Source organism: Lutra lutra, chromosome 10, assembly GCF_902655055.1.
Source record: "Lutra lutra chromosome 10, mLutLut1.2, whole genome shotgun sequence".
NCBI lineage: Eukaryota > Metazoa > Chordata > Mammalia > Carnivora > Mustelidae > Lutra > Lutra lutra.
The window spans coordinates 85,455,449-85,469,716 of NC_062287.1; the positions used below are offsets into that span (position 1 = coordinate 85,455,449).

General features: G+C 35.3%; 1 protein-coding gene across 1 annotated transcript in view; it reads right to left on the reverse strand.

The window, feature by feature from the left end:
- CCDC73 (coiled-coil domain containing 73) overlaps nucleotides 1–14,268 on the reverse strand; it is a 132,650-nt gene that overhangs the window by 21,162 nt on the left and 97,220 nt on the right. Inside the window, 4 exon segments of the mRNA XM_047691444.1 lie at nucleotides 2,489–2,599; nucleotides 10,367–10,471; nucleotides 11,858–11,917; nucleotides 12,428–12,556. Coding sequence (XP_047547400.1) covers nucleotides 2,489–2,599; nucleotides 10,367–10,471; nucleotides 11,858–11,917; nucleotides 12,428–12,556 — 405 coding nt within the window.

Genomic DNA, 14,268 nt, shown 5'->3' on the forward strand with positions numbered 1-14,268 from the left:
TATCAAAACCACTCCATGCTATTGTGGTCAATTTCATAGTTATCTGTCCAATTGAATGTGAGCTCTTTATTGATCTTTGTATCTTGGGCATCTCTGAAAATCCAGTACCTAGAATAGTGCCTAATACACAGTAGATGCTCAACAAATGATATAAATTGAGTTCCTTTTGTGACCTGTGTTTTCCTCTAAATAATTTCTGAATATCCTCATTTATTGTCTTTTTGTCTATATATACCCATTAGCTATATAACTAGTCAAATGAAAACAGATACACATTACACTGTTCTTTGTAACATTTCGATGAATTTTAACTATACTGCCTAAAGATATTCACAAAAATTTTTTTTTTCTTTTTATTTATTTGACAGAGAGAGATCACAAGTAGGCAGAGAGGCAGGCAGAGAGAGAGAGGGAAGCAGACTCCCTGCTGAGCAGAGAGCCCGATGCGGGGCTCGATCCCAGGACCCTGAGATCATGACCCGAGCCGAAGGCAGCGGCTTAACCCACTGAGCCACCCAGGTGCCCCAAGATATTCACAAAATTTTATTTGTACAATATCTCTTTCACTGTTTTCTGGGAAAATAGCTATTTGTGTGATTCCATCTTATTTTTATCTGTTTCTTTTTAAGTTTTTAAAAACCCATCTTGATCCAATCTTAGTAGCAATACCTTCACTATTCTTCATTCAAGAATGGTGAAAAACTTACATAGTGATAGAAATACAATTAAAGACAGATCTAACCTCCCATTCAAGAAAACTCTTAAATAGAACCATAGCAGCTTTTTCTTTAAAAAAAAAAAAAGAAAAAAAAATATATATATTTATTTGAGAAAAAGCACGTGCATGAGAGGAAGAGCACGAGCAGTGGGGGGAGGGGTAAAGGGAGAGCGAGAAGCAGACTCCCCTCTGAGCAGGAAGCCTGATGAGGGACTCAATCCCAGGACCCCAGGATCATGACCTGAGCTGAAGGCAGAGGCTTGACTGACTGAGCCACCCAGGCACCCTCAGCTTTTTCTTACTTAACTATGTTCTGTTTAGTACTAAAGCATATGGAAGTGAAATGACTGTAGAAGCTAAAAAATCCTATTTCACACAAATTTATAGAAATTTGTATGATACAAATTTACAGACTGAGGCCTCACCAGTGAAACTGAATGGTTATTTTTCTTAATTCAGTGCATTTTTCCTTGTGGGAGGGGCATGGTTATGGTTTCAGAGAAAATGAATGTTTAATTTCTGAGTGCAACTAATCTCTCTTTTTTTGGCATGGTTCACATGTTTCAGTATATCCTCTTTTCATTTTACAGTTCTCCTTATCCTGACAGTACCATTTCCATGATTTTTAAACATCAGGAATGAGAAGGAAGTGTTAGGATGCAATGTGAATTTGCTGAAGTTAGAATGAATATTACTATGCTTGCTGCTTAATAGTGAACTATAGAGAGTAAGCATTTTTCAGTATTCTGATACAGCTAACTATGAAATGCTTTTTGAGGTATGGATAAATCTTATTAAATTCATCAGTGAAGACTTGATCTGTCCAAAATACAAATTAAGGGAACATGTTAGCTTGGAAATGAAGTGAAAACTCAAGAGTTACTTGTGTAATAATTTATATCAAAATTGTCTACAAGAAAATGCTTATCAAACTGGTATTTAGATACATATTAGTATAAAATATATTATATCATTAAGAATTACAGAAATATAGCATAATTAGTTTAAAGGTCCAGAATATAATCTTTCTATCCCAAAATACAGTTTTCATAAACTCATAGTGACCTTCTACTGTGTTAATTCTTTTTAAAGAATCAAAAAGAAATAAAAATACATATTAAAATAGAATAATCAATTTGGGGGCCTACCAATTTTTAAAGTGAACCTTTATATTTTACAACTTTAATTTATACCATCCATTTCATACTTTTATTATCTACTTTACTAAAATGAAAATTTAGTGTAAAATAAACGGATGTGGTTTAAGGAAACAGCTATGTTTATAACATATCAGCTCTTCATGATAAAATGTTAATACTACAGAATTCCACTACTGTACACATGTTCTAAACATGGCTTTAATACATCTCAACAAAACTGCTGAGGAAAGCTAAACAGATCAGCTAATAGTACCTATATAATTATTTTAATCATTTTCTAAAGTACTATGCAGTTGTTTTATGAAAAGGCAAATTAATTTTTCTTTGTCACATATGGGAAGTCATTCAAATTATATATATCAATATTTATATCAATATAAATATACACACATATATATGTGTGATTTTTCATGCATGAAAGCATTACAGCAATTTTATTAAATTTAGCTTTTCAATAGCATTTACTTTTTGGAAATACAAGTGCAAGAAGAATGTGTGTCTGACTCTATTCCTTTATTATTTTTGCAATATTTTCTTAGCATTTAATAGTTATTTTAAATATCTACAACTACTTAAAATATTTTAATATTTTAATATTTTATAAACCTACATGCTTTTTCCAAGTTCCCAGTGCTTTCTCGTGCTCATTTTGAAGATTAAGGAACTTTTCTTCATTTTCTTTTACCTTCTCCCTTTGCAGCTCATTATCTCTTTCAAGGGTCTGCAATAAAATTAATTATCCAAAAAATAATCAATACCACATTAATGAATTTTGATGTGTTTTATGTTGCTTGGACCTTTGCTTCTAACATGCTGAAAGTGCCATACAGATCAGTGATAATGTGCTATCTCAACAATAATTTTCATAAATTAACAGAAAGGTGCTTATAGTTTAGTTAACAGGAAATAGGGGGAGGTTATGAAAAAGAAATGGCTATAAAAGGGTATAAAAACATTGCCATTATTCAGTTTCACTGCATAAGTTTTAATGTACTGAAAAAGTAATATAAAGTACAGCACTGAAAAATATGAAATGTAGCATAATCCAGCCTACCTCTACTACAAAATTTTAACTACCACAAAACATTTTTTTCGTATCTGTTTATTTTAGAAATTAACTGGCTAGAAAACCATTAAATATAATTTTAATTTTTTAAATTTCAAATTAACACTTTTTTTAGTACAGGTTCAGTATTTACCATATTAAATTATTACTTCATAAATTAATATAATCACCACTATATAACCCTCTCCCCCCAAAAAACCTTTAAGAGTAAAAATACTATTTTCTAAGACAAGGGTTTTAAAACTCTTAAATTACTGTCACCAATATTATTAGGTTTCTTCAGTGTCTGCTGATAATCCAAGTAAACTTCCATAAAAAGATAAATAGTTAAGAACTCTACCCACATGTCTAATACATCTGGAATTTTTAAAGTTCATTTGTTTATCATTATTAAAGTTATTTACATTCAGAGTAAACATTTCAAGCCACACAAAGGACAGAGAAACAAAGGTAACGTGTCCCTCCATCAGCTCTCCAGTTTTCCCCCAGAGGTAACCACTCTAGCAGTTTCTTGCATAGCCTTCCAGAAATTGTCTCTATCTTTTTTAATGCAGATGAGACCATACCATATATATCTTGTTCTTCTGCAATCTGTTTTTTCTTAAAAAAAAAAAAAAAAGAGTATTTCTTGCTTCCTCTCCATACCATTAAGTATAGATCTATCTCATTTTAAAGGCCTCATAGTATTCCATCTATTTAAAGAGTTTTCTATTATATCTAGAATACCAATACATAAAGACATAATTATGTAAAATTATGCAAAAATCTAATAACAAGCATTTTACAGTTTTAACATTAAAATTCTCCTCCAGCACATAAAGAACATTATTGCGCTTTGATAGCCTTCAGTGAATACCTATTTTGACTGCCTTTACTTCAAGATAATGTAACTCTTTATAGAAGTCATGTGTTTTTAATTTATAGGCAAATAATAGAGCAGTTTCTAAATATTTACAATGTGTTTATTTAATAGCGGCTTACTATTTTAACATTCTAACTAATATAGTTATCTATTTATACTGATAACACCATATTTTGGAAGAGATACAAATCAAAGTTTAGAGATGTGAGAAAATATACTACGGCATCTATGTAATAATAATAAATGACCAAGAGCAGTATATTCTTAAAACAGTGTATCAGATATCAGTCGTTTTCTGTCCCAACCCATAGCCTCATCTAAAAGAAACTGCCTATATCAGATACTCTGTTTCCACATTTTGGAGATTTTCCATCCTTCCATTACAATTTGGACCTATTGATCTTTCAGTCTGCTACACTGATCGAGTGACCTCTGAGGATTTCCTTCTCTCTTCTGGGGTTGGTCTCTTGGTTCCTAGATCCTATTGTTTCCTCTTTCCTGGTTTATTCCCTTGTCTTGGTAAAGTAAACCTTCCTTTACTTCTTGATAAAGGAGGCACAGGTGGCACATTTCTTGAGGTCCTGCATGTCTGAAAATACCTTTTTTCTACCAACACATTTGGCCGAATACAGTAGAATTCTGCTTTAGAAATCAATTTCTCATGGGCGCCTGGGTGCCTTCGTCCATTGAGCTTTCAAATCTTGGTTTGGGCTCAGGTCATGATGTCAGGGTCATGAGACTGAGCCCCATGTGAGGCTCCACACTCAGCAGGGAGTAACCTTGTGCCTCTCCCTCTTCCTCTGGTGCCCCCCCCCTCTCTGTTTCTCAAATAAATAAACAAAATGTTTTAAAAAAAAGAATCAATTTCTCTCCAAGCACTGAAGGCATGGTTCTATTATCTTCTGTCTTCCAGCACTACCCGTGAGAAGCCGGAAGTCATTATGTTGCCGTTCTTATTCTTAATCCTTTGTGTGTGACCTAATTCTTTTTTCCACGGTTTTAGAATCTTCTCTTTCAGTAAAAACTTCATAATGGTATACATTGGTGTTGAGCAAAACAAACTCAAATTCTTCAGTTATAGGTTATATTCCCATTATTTCTTTGGTCATCTCCTCTCCATTTTCCCTGTTCTCTCTGAAATTCACCAGACCTCTTGGAGTGAATCCCTAATATTCTTTCCCTTCTGTTTTCCATCTTCTTGTCTTTTGGTTCTACCTTCCAGAATATTATCTCAATATTACCCTCCAATTTTTCATTGTACTTTTTATGTCTGCTGAAATATTTATTTTAAAGGTTCTCTTTCATTCTTGAGTGTTTCTTTTTCTAAAGACTCCTAATTCTTGTTTTTGTGGATTAATAAATATATTTCTCTTAATGGAGTGTGTTCTCTTAGATTCTCTAATTTTTTTTTCATTACCCTATTAGTTTTGTCTGATTTTCCTGGTAGAGATTTTCTTCAAGTGCCCAGTGATCCTTAACTACATGTTCATGTTAAAAATAAGTACTAAAAAGCTGGCTAAAAGTTTTGTCAAATGATGGGTTTGCTGTAGGTTGATCTGGTTGAGCAGTTTCACTGGGAGCACTTAACTGGAACAGCCTGAGCAAGTCCGTTCCTGAAGAAAGGAATCTTCGTTCTCCTGTCTGGAAGCGGTAAGGCTAGCTGTGCTCTAAATCGGGAAACAGAGCAGGGAGGTCTCAGATGTCAATACTTAGATTTCTACCCTGTTTTCAATATAATTCTCTCAGTAACATTTATTGGTAAACTGGCTCCAAACTTTCTTTTTACAGCCTTTCCAATTTCAAACATTCCAGCCACGGGCAATTTCAAGCCACCACTAGTTTCACAACCAGCTCACAGAATGACAACAGCTCTAACAAACAGCTCCCCTGGTATAAGCCGTCTCCATGACACTGAATTTCCCCACCACAGCTGTCCCTCAAACTCTCCAACATAAATCTCCAATCTCCTGCCAAGTAGAAGACAGGCAGTGCCGTGTGCGCAGGCTAGGGAAGAGACTTTGAGGGAAGCTAGCTTCTCGCTTCTTCCACAGGCCTTCTAGCTCCTGGCTTCAGTGGCACATCAGCTTCTGAGGCACACCGTGCTTGCAGTTCCTGAGCATTCCTGCACCTCTGGCTTGGGTTTCTACTTTCTTTCATTTGCTAAGTGAGCTGCTATTTTTCCATTTGGTTCCTACTTAAAACTTAATTTTTATTATTTCTTCTCTTTACTTGTCCCTGTGGATTTATTAATGTCATTTTATTGCAATTTCAGAAGGAAACAGAAGTTAAGGTGTGGGTTCAATTCAACATGTTTAACCAGAAGCCCAGATCTGGCAACATCTGAACTTAGGAAGATTCTGAATGGATTCATTTTTAATCATTCATTAATTTAATAAAACATAATGAGCTCTGACTGTGTGCCAGATACTCTTTGAGGCTCTTAATGCTACACGCATGAATCTATTAATATTCTCAAGGAATTTAGACTCTAACAGAAAATTATTTGTATCTGCATGAAGAAACCCAAAAACCATCCTGAAAAAATGGATATTGCAGCAAGTCAAAATAAAATCCTCTGTTAATGTTTTAATATACCAAAAACTAAGTAATTTACCCTGGTTAATACTATGACTATCAGAGCAAACTAAGTAAATTATTCTTGTTAACACTATGACTACAGCAGCAGAACTACACTTACATTTAGACTAAACTATAATTAAATCATAGTAGAAAATAGTCTCTGTCATGGGAATTCAGGTTTCTATTCTTCAAACTGTACTGTCAAAAAAATGAGACAGATGACAGCATGATTGCAGAGCACTGAAAAAAAGTAGGCCATTATGAAGAGTAATGATCCCTTTTAATATAGGTGGAATTAGAATGCTCCTCAAGAAAAACACTTGAGATATCTGTTCAGCATAATCCTCAGCAACAGTTCAACATTAATATTTGTTATACTATATATCAGTGGTTCTCCAACACCAGTTGTAAACCAATACTGACTCACGACAAAATTTCACTAGTTAATGGCAAACAAAGTCTATACAAGTCACCAAAGGTCTCTTTTTGTAAAGGACTGTATCTATTCTGAGATTATATCCTTAACATGTGGGGTTAGAATATTCTTTTTTATAAAATAAAAATGATGACAGATGGTGTTGCTCATTTTTAATGTCCTTACTTATCAAAATAAAAAGCTGATAGTTCTATCCTGTTCTTGACATCACTTTGCATGAAATTTCCATTCGAAATTTAGTTTCTCTATGTACTCTCGAGGCTCAAATAATAATGGTGCTAGTTAAAGAGGCATCTGGATTGTCTAAGATATTGGCACTTAGAGGTAAAAAACCCTGGGACCATAGTTATAGTCTCTGTTAACTCAAAGAACATGTGACTGTTTGTCTCTGTGTCTACTGCACACTCTGCAGAATTCAACAACACATAAACATGGCATTTAGAGCTCATGAAGGGTAATTTAAAAAGTGGTTTTCGAGAAAGTGATCTAACAAAAGTGGCAGGTCTCACAGATCTAGGAAAAATACATTAACAATGCAGTGTTGTAGAAACAGTGCTAGAATACAATCAGGTCAAAAATTTAGTTTTGGGTTTGCCACTAATTAGGAAACCTTGAACTATATCGTTTACACTTTTTGGATCTCTAGTTCACCGTGAAATGAAATGTTGGGATTGGCTGATCACTAATATTTTGTTCGGCCTAAAAAAATCTATTTCAACTCCTTTAAATGGACAATATAACAATCCTGATAACTGCTGCTCATAAAAAATTTGGGTAAATTTTATTCTGTGCTTCTTGGGAGAAGGTTCAAAATACTGAAAGTTCCAGTCATCTATCTATAGGGTGGGTTAAAAAGATGGAGGGATATATATATATAATTATAACTGGACTTTCAGAGAAATTTTTTTTTACTAGTCTTACTGGAGGAACTGAAGAGTTTAAGAGGAAAGAAGAGTCTGATGCCAGCATACTCCTTCCTCTCCTAGGTCTAAGTTTTACAGTACTGGGGACAGGAAAGAGAAATGAAGAAGGCAAAGCTCTCTTTACATGATTAGTCAAAGAACATCAATGGTGAGGAGACAAATCTTGCATTGTTTAGGTTAAATGTGGTTCCATTCAATGATGATGAAGTCAGCACTATTTGTGGGGCCCAACACAAAATGAAAAAGGCAGTGAAAACGCACTATTAAAGGCACCAAAGTACAAAACCTCTTCCTTCCTTCAGTGTCACCCCTTTCTTTCTCTCCCTGTCAACTTATCATGGTGCTTTTTATTTTCTATTTAACGACATGGATCCCTGGGCAAGGGGATACTCACAGGGTAAATGCAGATCCTCACAGATGCTTAAGGACCTCACCACACAGCTCAGCACAAGCAAGATCCACCAGCTACGTGGTTCTACCTCCTGCAGGCTACTAGACCCATACACTGTGCCCTGGCTGGAGGTGGGCAAGTCAATCTTTCTGTCCCATGGGACCTCTGCCCCAATCCATGATAAATGGGTAAACCCCAACCGACAGCAACTGCCAGGCAGGGATATACCTCAGTATCTGGACTGAGGGACTCACTCCCTGTCAAGTCATCTACCTAATGTGCCAACACACTGCCAACCAGAGACACCAGATGCTGCAGAGCACATACAATGGACCCAGACCCTCATTGTTATATTTAGGCCTCCACCAAAGGTAAGGAAGAACAGTAGAACACAGACCTTTCCCCACCAATGTGACCACAACAGTGGTGGGGCAGAAGCAGACAGGATGAGGACAGGCAGGGCCCAGGATAACAAAGCATGGAAGACACAGCAGTCAAAAACTGGTCCTAAGAGTCAGCAGGAGACAGGAGAAAGCTTAGGCTCCAAGCCCCTAATGCATGCTCCATTTTTCCATCAGACTTAATTGACAAACATAAATTCAAAAATAAAAATTAATAAAAATTTCAAGAGAGTGAGCCTAGAAGGTTAAACCTGAAACACAAAACCCTTCTGAGTATGGGTCTCTATGCAGCTGCACCAATTACACACCCAGGAAGTTGGCCTTGGCCTCCGCTGACAGGGTCTTTACATGGGAGGCCACTGTAGTTTTTTTTTTTTTTAAAGATTTTTTATTTATTTATTTGACAGAGATCACAAGTAGGCAGAGAGGCAGGCAGAGAGAGAGGAAGCGAAGCAGGCTCCCCGCCGAGCAGAGAGCCCGATGCGGGACTCGATCCCAGGACCCCGAGATCATGACCTGAGCCGAAGGCAGCGGCTTAACCCACTGAGCCACCCAGGCGCCCAGTTTTTTTTTTTTTTAATTGTATTTTTTCAGTGTTCCAAGATTCACTGTTTATGCACCACACCTAGTGTTCCATGCAATACGTACCCTCCTTAATACCCACCACCAGGCTCACCCATCCTCCCATTCCCCTCCCCTCCAAAACCCTGAGTTTGTTTCTCAGAGTCCAGAGTCTCTCATGCTTCGTCTCCCCCTCCAACTTCCCCCAATTCACTTTTCCTTTCCTTCTAATGTCCTCCATGTTATTCCTTATGCTTCACAAGTAAGTGAAACATAAGAACATAAGAAATGTTCAGGTTCACCTTCATTACCAAGAATCCCTTCAGAGGAGCACAAATATCTTCCACCGGTCACCCCAGTGAAGCACATTCCCAGCTCCTTCTCTTACACTGGACATCCCATCACTTGGCCAGTGGCACACAGGACAATTTCTGTCCTTCCACTAACCTCCATGTTCCTTCATGGGGAGCCACCAAAGTTCTCTCTTCTGCATCTTTCCTGGGCCATATAGTATCAGAACAAGCATACTACACTTTAAGCCCCATTGGTACATGTCACTCCAAAAACTTTTGTCCTTAAAATCTCTGGACCATATCTGTGCATTTGTCTCTATGTTCTTGGTAGAATTCCAAACTTCAAGAAATATATGCCAAGTTCTTCCACATGAACTTATCATATTTTACTCTGGCAACCCTAGAGTGGACCTTTGAGTTTCTACAGCATCTCAAGCATCCATCTACAAAAAAAGATGGCACTTTCCCCTTTTCGTACTCCAGTATTTACATGATTTTCACATAGACTCCTTCATGTAGTTTATCAAGGAAAATGTACTCCCAACATCCTTCCCAACCAGGGATGTAATAGAAAAGCCTCTCTTATTGAACTCTCACTCCTAAGACATCAGTGATGATAACTTCCTTCCTCCTTCAATCATTTTTTTGGGTCTGCCCTCAATTTCTGGAAGTTCTCTAACTGCTCTCTTCTATTTTCAGTTTTGGTTTTGGTCACAATTCTAAGACAAAGAAAAAGAATCCCATCCAATCTGTTACAAAATAAAGTCGGATACTTGATAAAATTGAACATTTAAATAGTAACTTAAATGTTAAAAAAAAAGTTCATTACTCTAGACATTGATACCAAGTTGATGAAGAAGGCCATATCTTACCCCTAAAATCAAAATGATCTTGGATAAAGTTGGGCAGATAAATGCAACTAGACAGGTAAAGCTCCTTAAATGGAAATATATTTTCTATATCTCTATATACAACCTGATTCTTTTCTTTTAACATCTTCAACTTTGCTTCCAGTTCAGTACTAACTTGAGTTTGATGCTGAAGTAACTGTTGCATACATTGGAAGGAAATGATGATATCCTTTAAAAAAGTATAAATATGGTATATCAGTTGGAAGAATTTTAAGACTGTAGGTATGTTTCTAAATTCATTCTTAAACTACATTTTCTAATTTCTTAAATTATCTTTATAGTTTAATTTCAACACCATAATAAATAAGAGTGAAATAAACTAGTAGCACATTTTACTAAATATATAAAATTATACTAAATATATAAAATAATTACATAATATGATTATTATATCCAAGAGTTTTTCAAATAACTAATAGTTTTTTGAAATGGACCATGAATTATGAGACACTACTGGAAAATGTGAAGCATTTAAAACCAAATCTTTTGTTGGCTTGTCTTAAAAACAGTAAATCTATCATTACTGAAATGTCATATTGCTAATGAGCTAGGATGTCACAGTATGTATTCAGAATAAAATGGAGGAAAAACAGAAAAACAGAGGGAAAAAAAACAGGAGAACTTTTCTTTCACAGATCTTTTTTAAATAGAGGAATTATAAATATCAAATAGATTCAAATGAGAGTATAACATCCTATAAATGCATGCTCTAAGCATACATACATTTCAATAATTATCTGCTAGGGTACCAATGGTCTAAATTATCAAGGAAAAAACTGATTTATTACTCTTTTTATTTATCAATCAAATATTTTAATGTAATATTTTTCCAAATGTATTAAAGACATAATTGACAGGGGCGCCTGGGTGACTCAGTGGGTTAAGCCTCTGCTTTTGCCTCAGGTCATGGTCTCGGGGGCCTGGAATCAAGCCCCACATTGGCCTCTCTGCTCAGCAGGGAGCCTGCTTCCCCCCTCTCTCTGCCTACTTGTGATTTCTCTCTGTCAAGTGGATAAAAAAATATATATATATATAAAAGACATAATTGACAAATAACATTCTGTAAACTCAAGTTGTACAACATGATTTGATAGATACATATAGTGCTAAATGATTACCCTAATAAGATTAATTAACGTCTCTATCACTTCACATAATTACCTTTTTTCTGTGTGTGGTGAGAACATTTATGATCTACTCTCTCTTTTTTTTTTAATGATCTACTCTCTTAACATTCAAATATATAACACAATTTTGTTAACTAAAATCATCATGCTGTACATTAAACCCCCAGAACTTATTCATCTCATACCTGAAGTTTGTACCCTTGGACAAACCTTTCCTCATTCCTTGGCTTTATTTTTTAATGGAGCATATGTGAAACCTGGTTAAAAAGGTACATGTGTATCCATTCAATAGGCTCTGAGTGCTTACTATGTGCCAGGAAATTGACCTAAACATGATTCCATTTGTTATTTAACTTAATTTATTTCCCATATTATACCTGGTTTTAAAAAATATTTACTGGCTCCCAAAATATCTTATGATTGCTTGCCTTTTTTGCTTCTTGAATATGTGTGATCTCTTCATTAATCTTCTTATTTAATTCCAACTCCTTTAAAAAATGAGTAATTTTCAAGTTATGATATAAAATTCAGCAAATTCTACATTTAATTCAGTGATCCATATGTTTAGGAGAGTCATGACCCCTTCTTACCCCAGAGTAAACCAACAAACCAACATTTGTTTGCTGGTGAAGTAGTGGCTCCTAGTGAAATAAAGGTGGTATGAGATGCCCAACACAGGCTGCTGTGCAAATTTATAAATATTCATGTCAAAAAATTACAAAATTCTCATCTCCAAAAGCTTTTCTGGAGATGCCACTGTACCACAGATTACCTGACATTATATGAGAGTAGAAATACAATGGTTTACAGACAAATTTTATTGTCTTAAATTCTTGCTGATAATGGCAAAAATTGCCTAATAATGAAAAATAATTCACGGTATATATTTTTTTACTATGTATGTTAACTTTACCAAGAAGGAACATTTTAATATTATAAACCTGAAATTCTCATTTTACAAAAACACTATATAAACATGAATATATTTGATTAAATACCATGTTGAATCTTTCCTGAAGTTCTTGAAATTTCTGTTCTTTAATTGTTAAATGGATATTTTCTTCTCCCATCTTATGTTGACATGTGACCTTGGACTTTATCAAGTCTGACGTAACTTTTTCTAGTTCCTTAACATAAGAAATATAAACAGTAAGTTCAGTATAAACATTTTATCAAAGTGAGATATTTTTTGACAGTTTTAAAGTCCATTTTAAACGTATCATTATAATTTATTGTACTTCACATATCAAGATAATACTACTGATCCATAAAGGTCTTTTTCCCCTAGTTCCCTTACAAGATAATTAGCCAAGGTGGGAATGCTATAGGGATAGAATGCATGATTTTTTTCCCTAAAAAGAGCATTCTAACCAAAATAACTAATCCACCAGAAGTAGGGTATTTTTATTTATTACTTATTCAAAAAAAATCTATAAAGATAAAAAATAATAAAAGATTATCCATTTCCAAGTTCCTTAGCACCTAATAAGAAAAATTTATGTGAGAAATAATCATAATCTAATGTGATGAGGGTTATAGTACAGAAATGTATAGAAGCATAAAAAAGAAAAAGATTGGGGTGCCTGGGTGGCTCAATGGGTTGGGGCCTCTGCCTTGAGTCTTTAAGTCTTTAAATCTAATTGAGCCTTTAAAGATAAACTTGCAAAGAGGACAAAAAAGTAGCCATTCCAGACAAAAAGACTATGCATGCACAAATGTACAGAAACATGAAACAGTATGGCACTTTTCAGGGAAACAGAATAGGTTACGGCTGGAGCTAATATGTAATGGATGAGGGAGCTGAGTAGAGTATTCATGGTTATGGCTAGAAATCTGACAGGATTCAAGTATTTGAAAGGGCTTTATAGGCCAAGAGAAAAAGAGATTTAATTTTATCCTATAGGCAATGAGGAATTAATAATTGAAGGATTTTGAGTAGGAGAAAGACATAAGATTTGTAATTCAGGGGCGCCTGGGTGGCTCAGTGGGTTAAGCCGCTGCCTTCGGCTCAGGTCATGATCCCAGGTCCTGGGTTCGAGCCCTACATCGGGCTTTCTGCTCAGCAGGGAGCCTGCTTCCTCCTCTCTCTCTGCCTGCCTCTCTGCTTACTTGTGATTTCTGTCAAATAAATAAATCTTTAAAAAAAAAAAAAGATTTGTAATTCAGAAAAATAACTCTAGCATCATTACAGATTATTAGAATTGAGGAAGGTACAAAAGAAGTCTTCATTTGTGAAGTTACATGTTCATTGAGCTTAATAGCTATCATCCAAATACATTAAAATTCTGAAATACCAACTTCTGAATTGGTGTGTAATTTATTATTCTGCCGTTCTGTGGATACTGACTATATTAAATATTCAAAAACCCAATTTTCACATTTTTAACTACATAGTATCTGACCTCCCTTTAAATTTTGGAGGAATTCTACATTATGAGTCCACTGTCCACTAGAAGAGCCAGAAATGCCAGATAGTAGCTTTTTAAGCATGAGGCTAGATTCTGCTAATCAGATGTACCCATCCTGGATATTGGATCAGGAAACAATATCACAAAGAACAAGAACTGCTACAAATCCTTCTGCTATAGGCTTTAGGGACAATGGTAGTAACATCACATTTCCATGGACAACAATGGTACCACTAGCAGAAGCAGCATCCACGATAGTCAACAGTGACAGTACAACCTACAATGTATAATGGTCCGTGTGGAAGTTGGTTTTATGGTGTGTGGTCTTGGATACTGCATAGCTTCCCTTGTTTCTGACCATTTTCTAAGTCTGAGATGACCAACATCCAAATTCCTTTGCTGACAAAAATCATCTTAGAGTTAAGAATCCT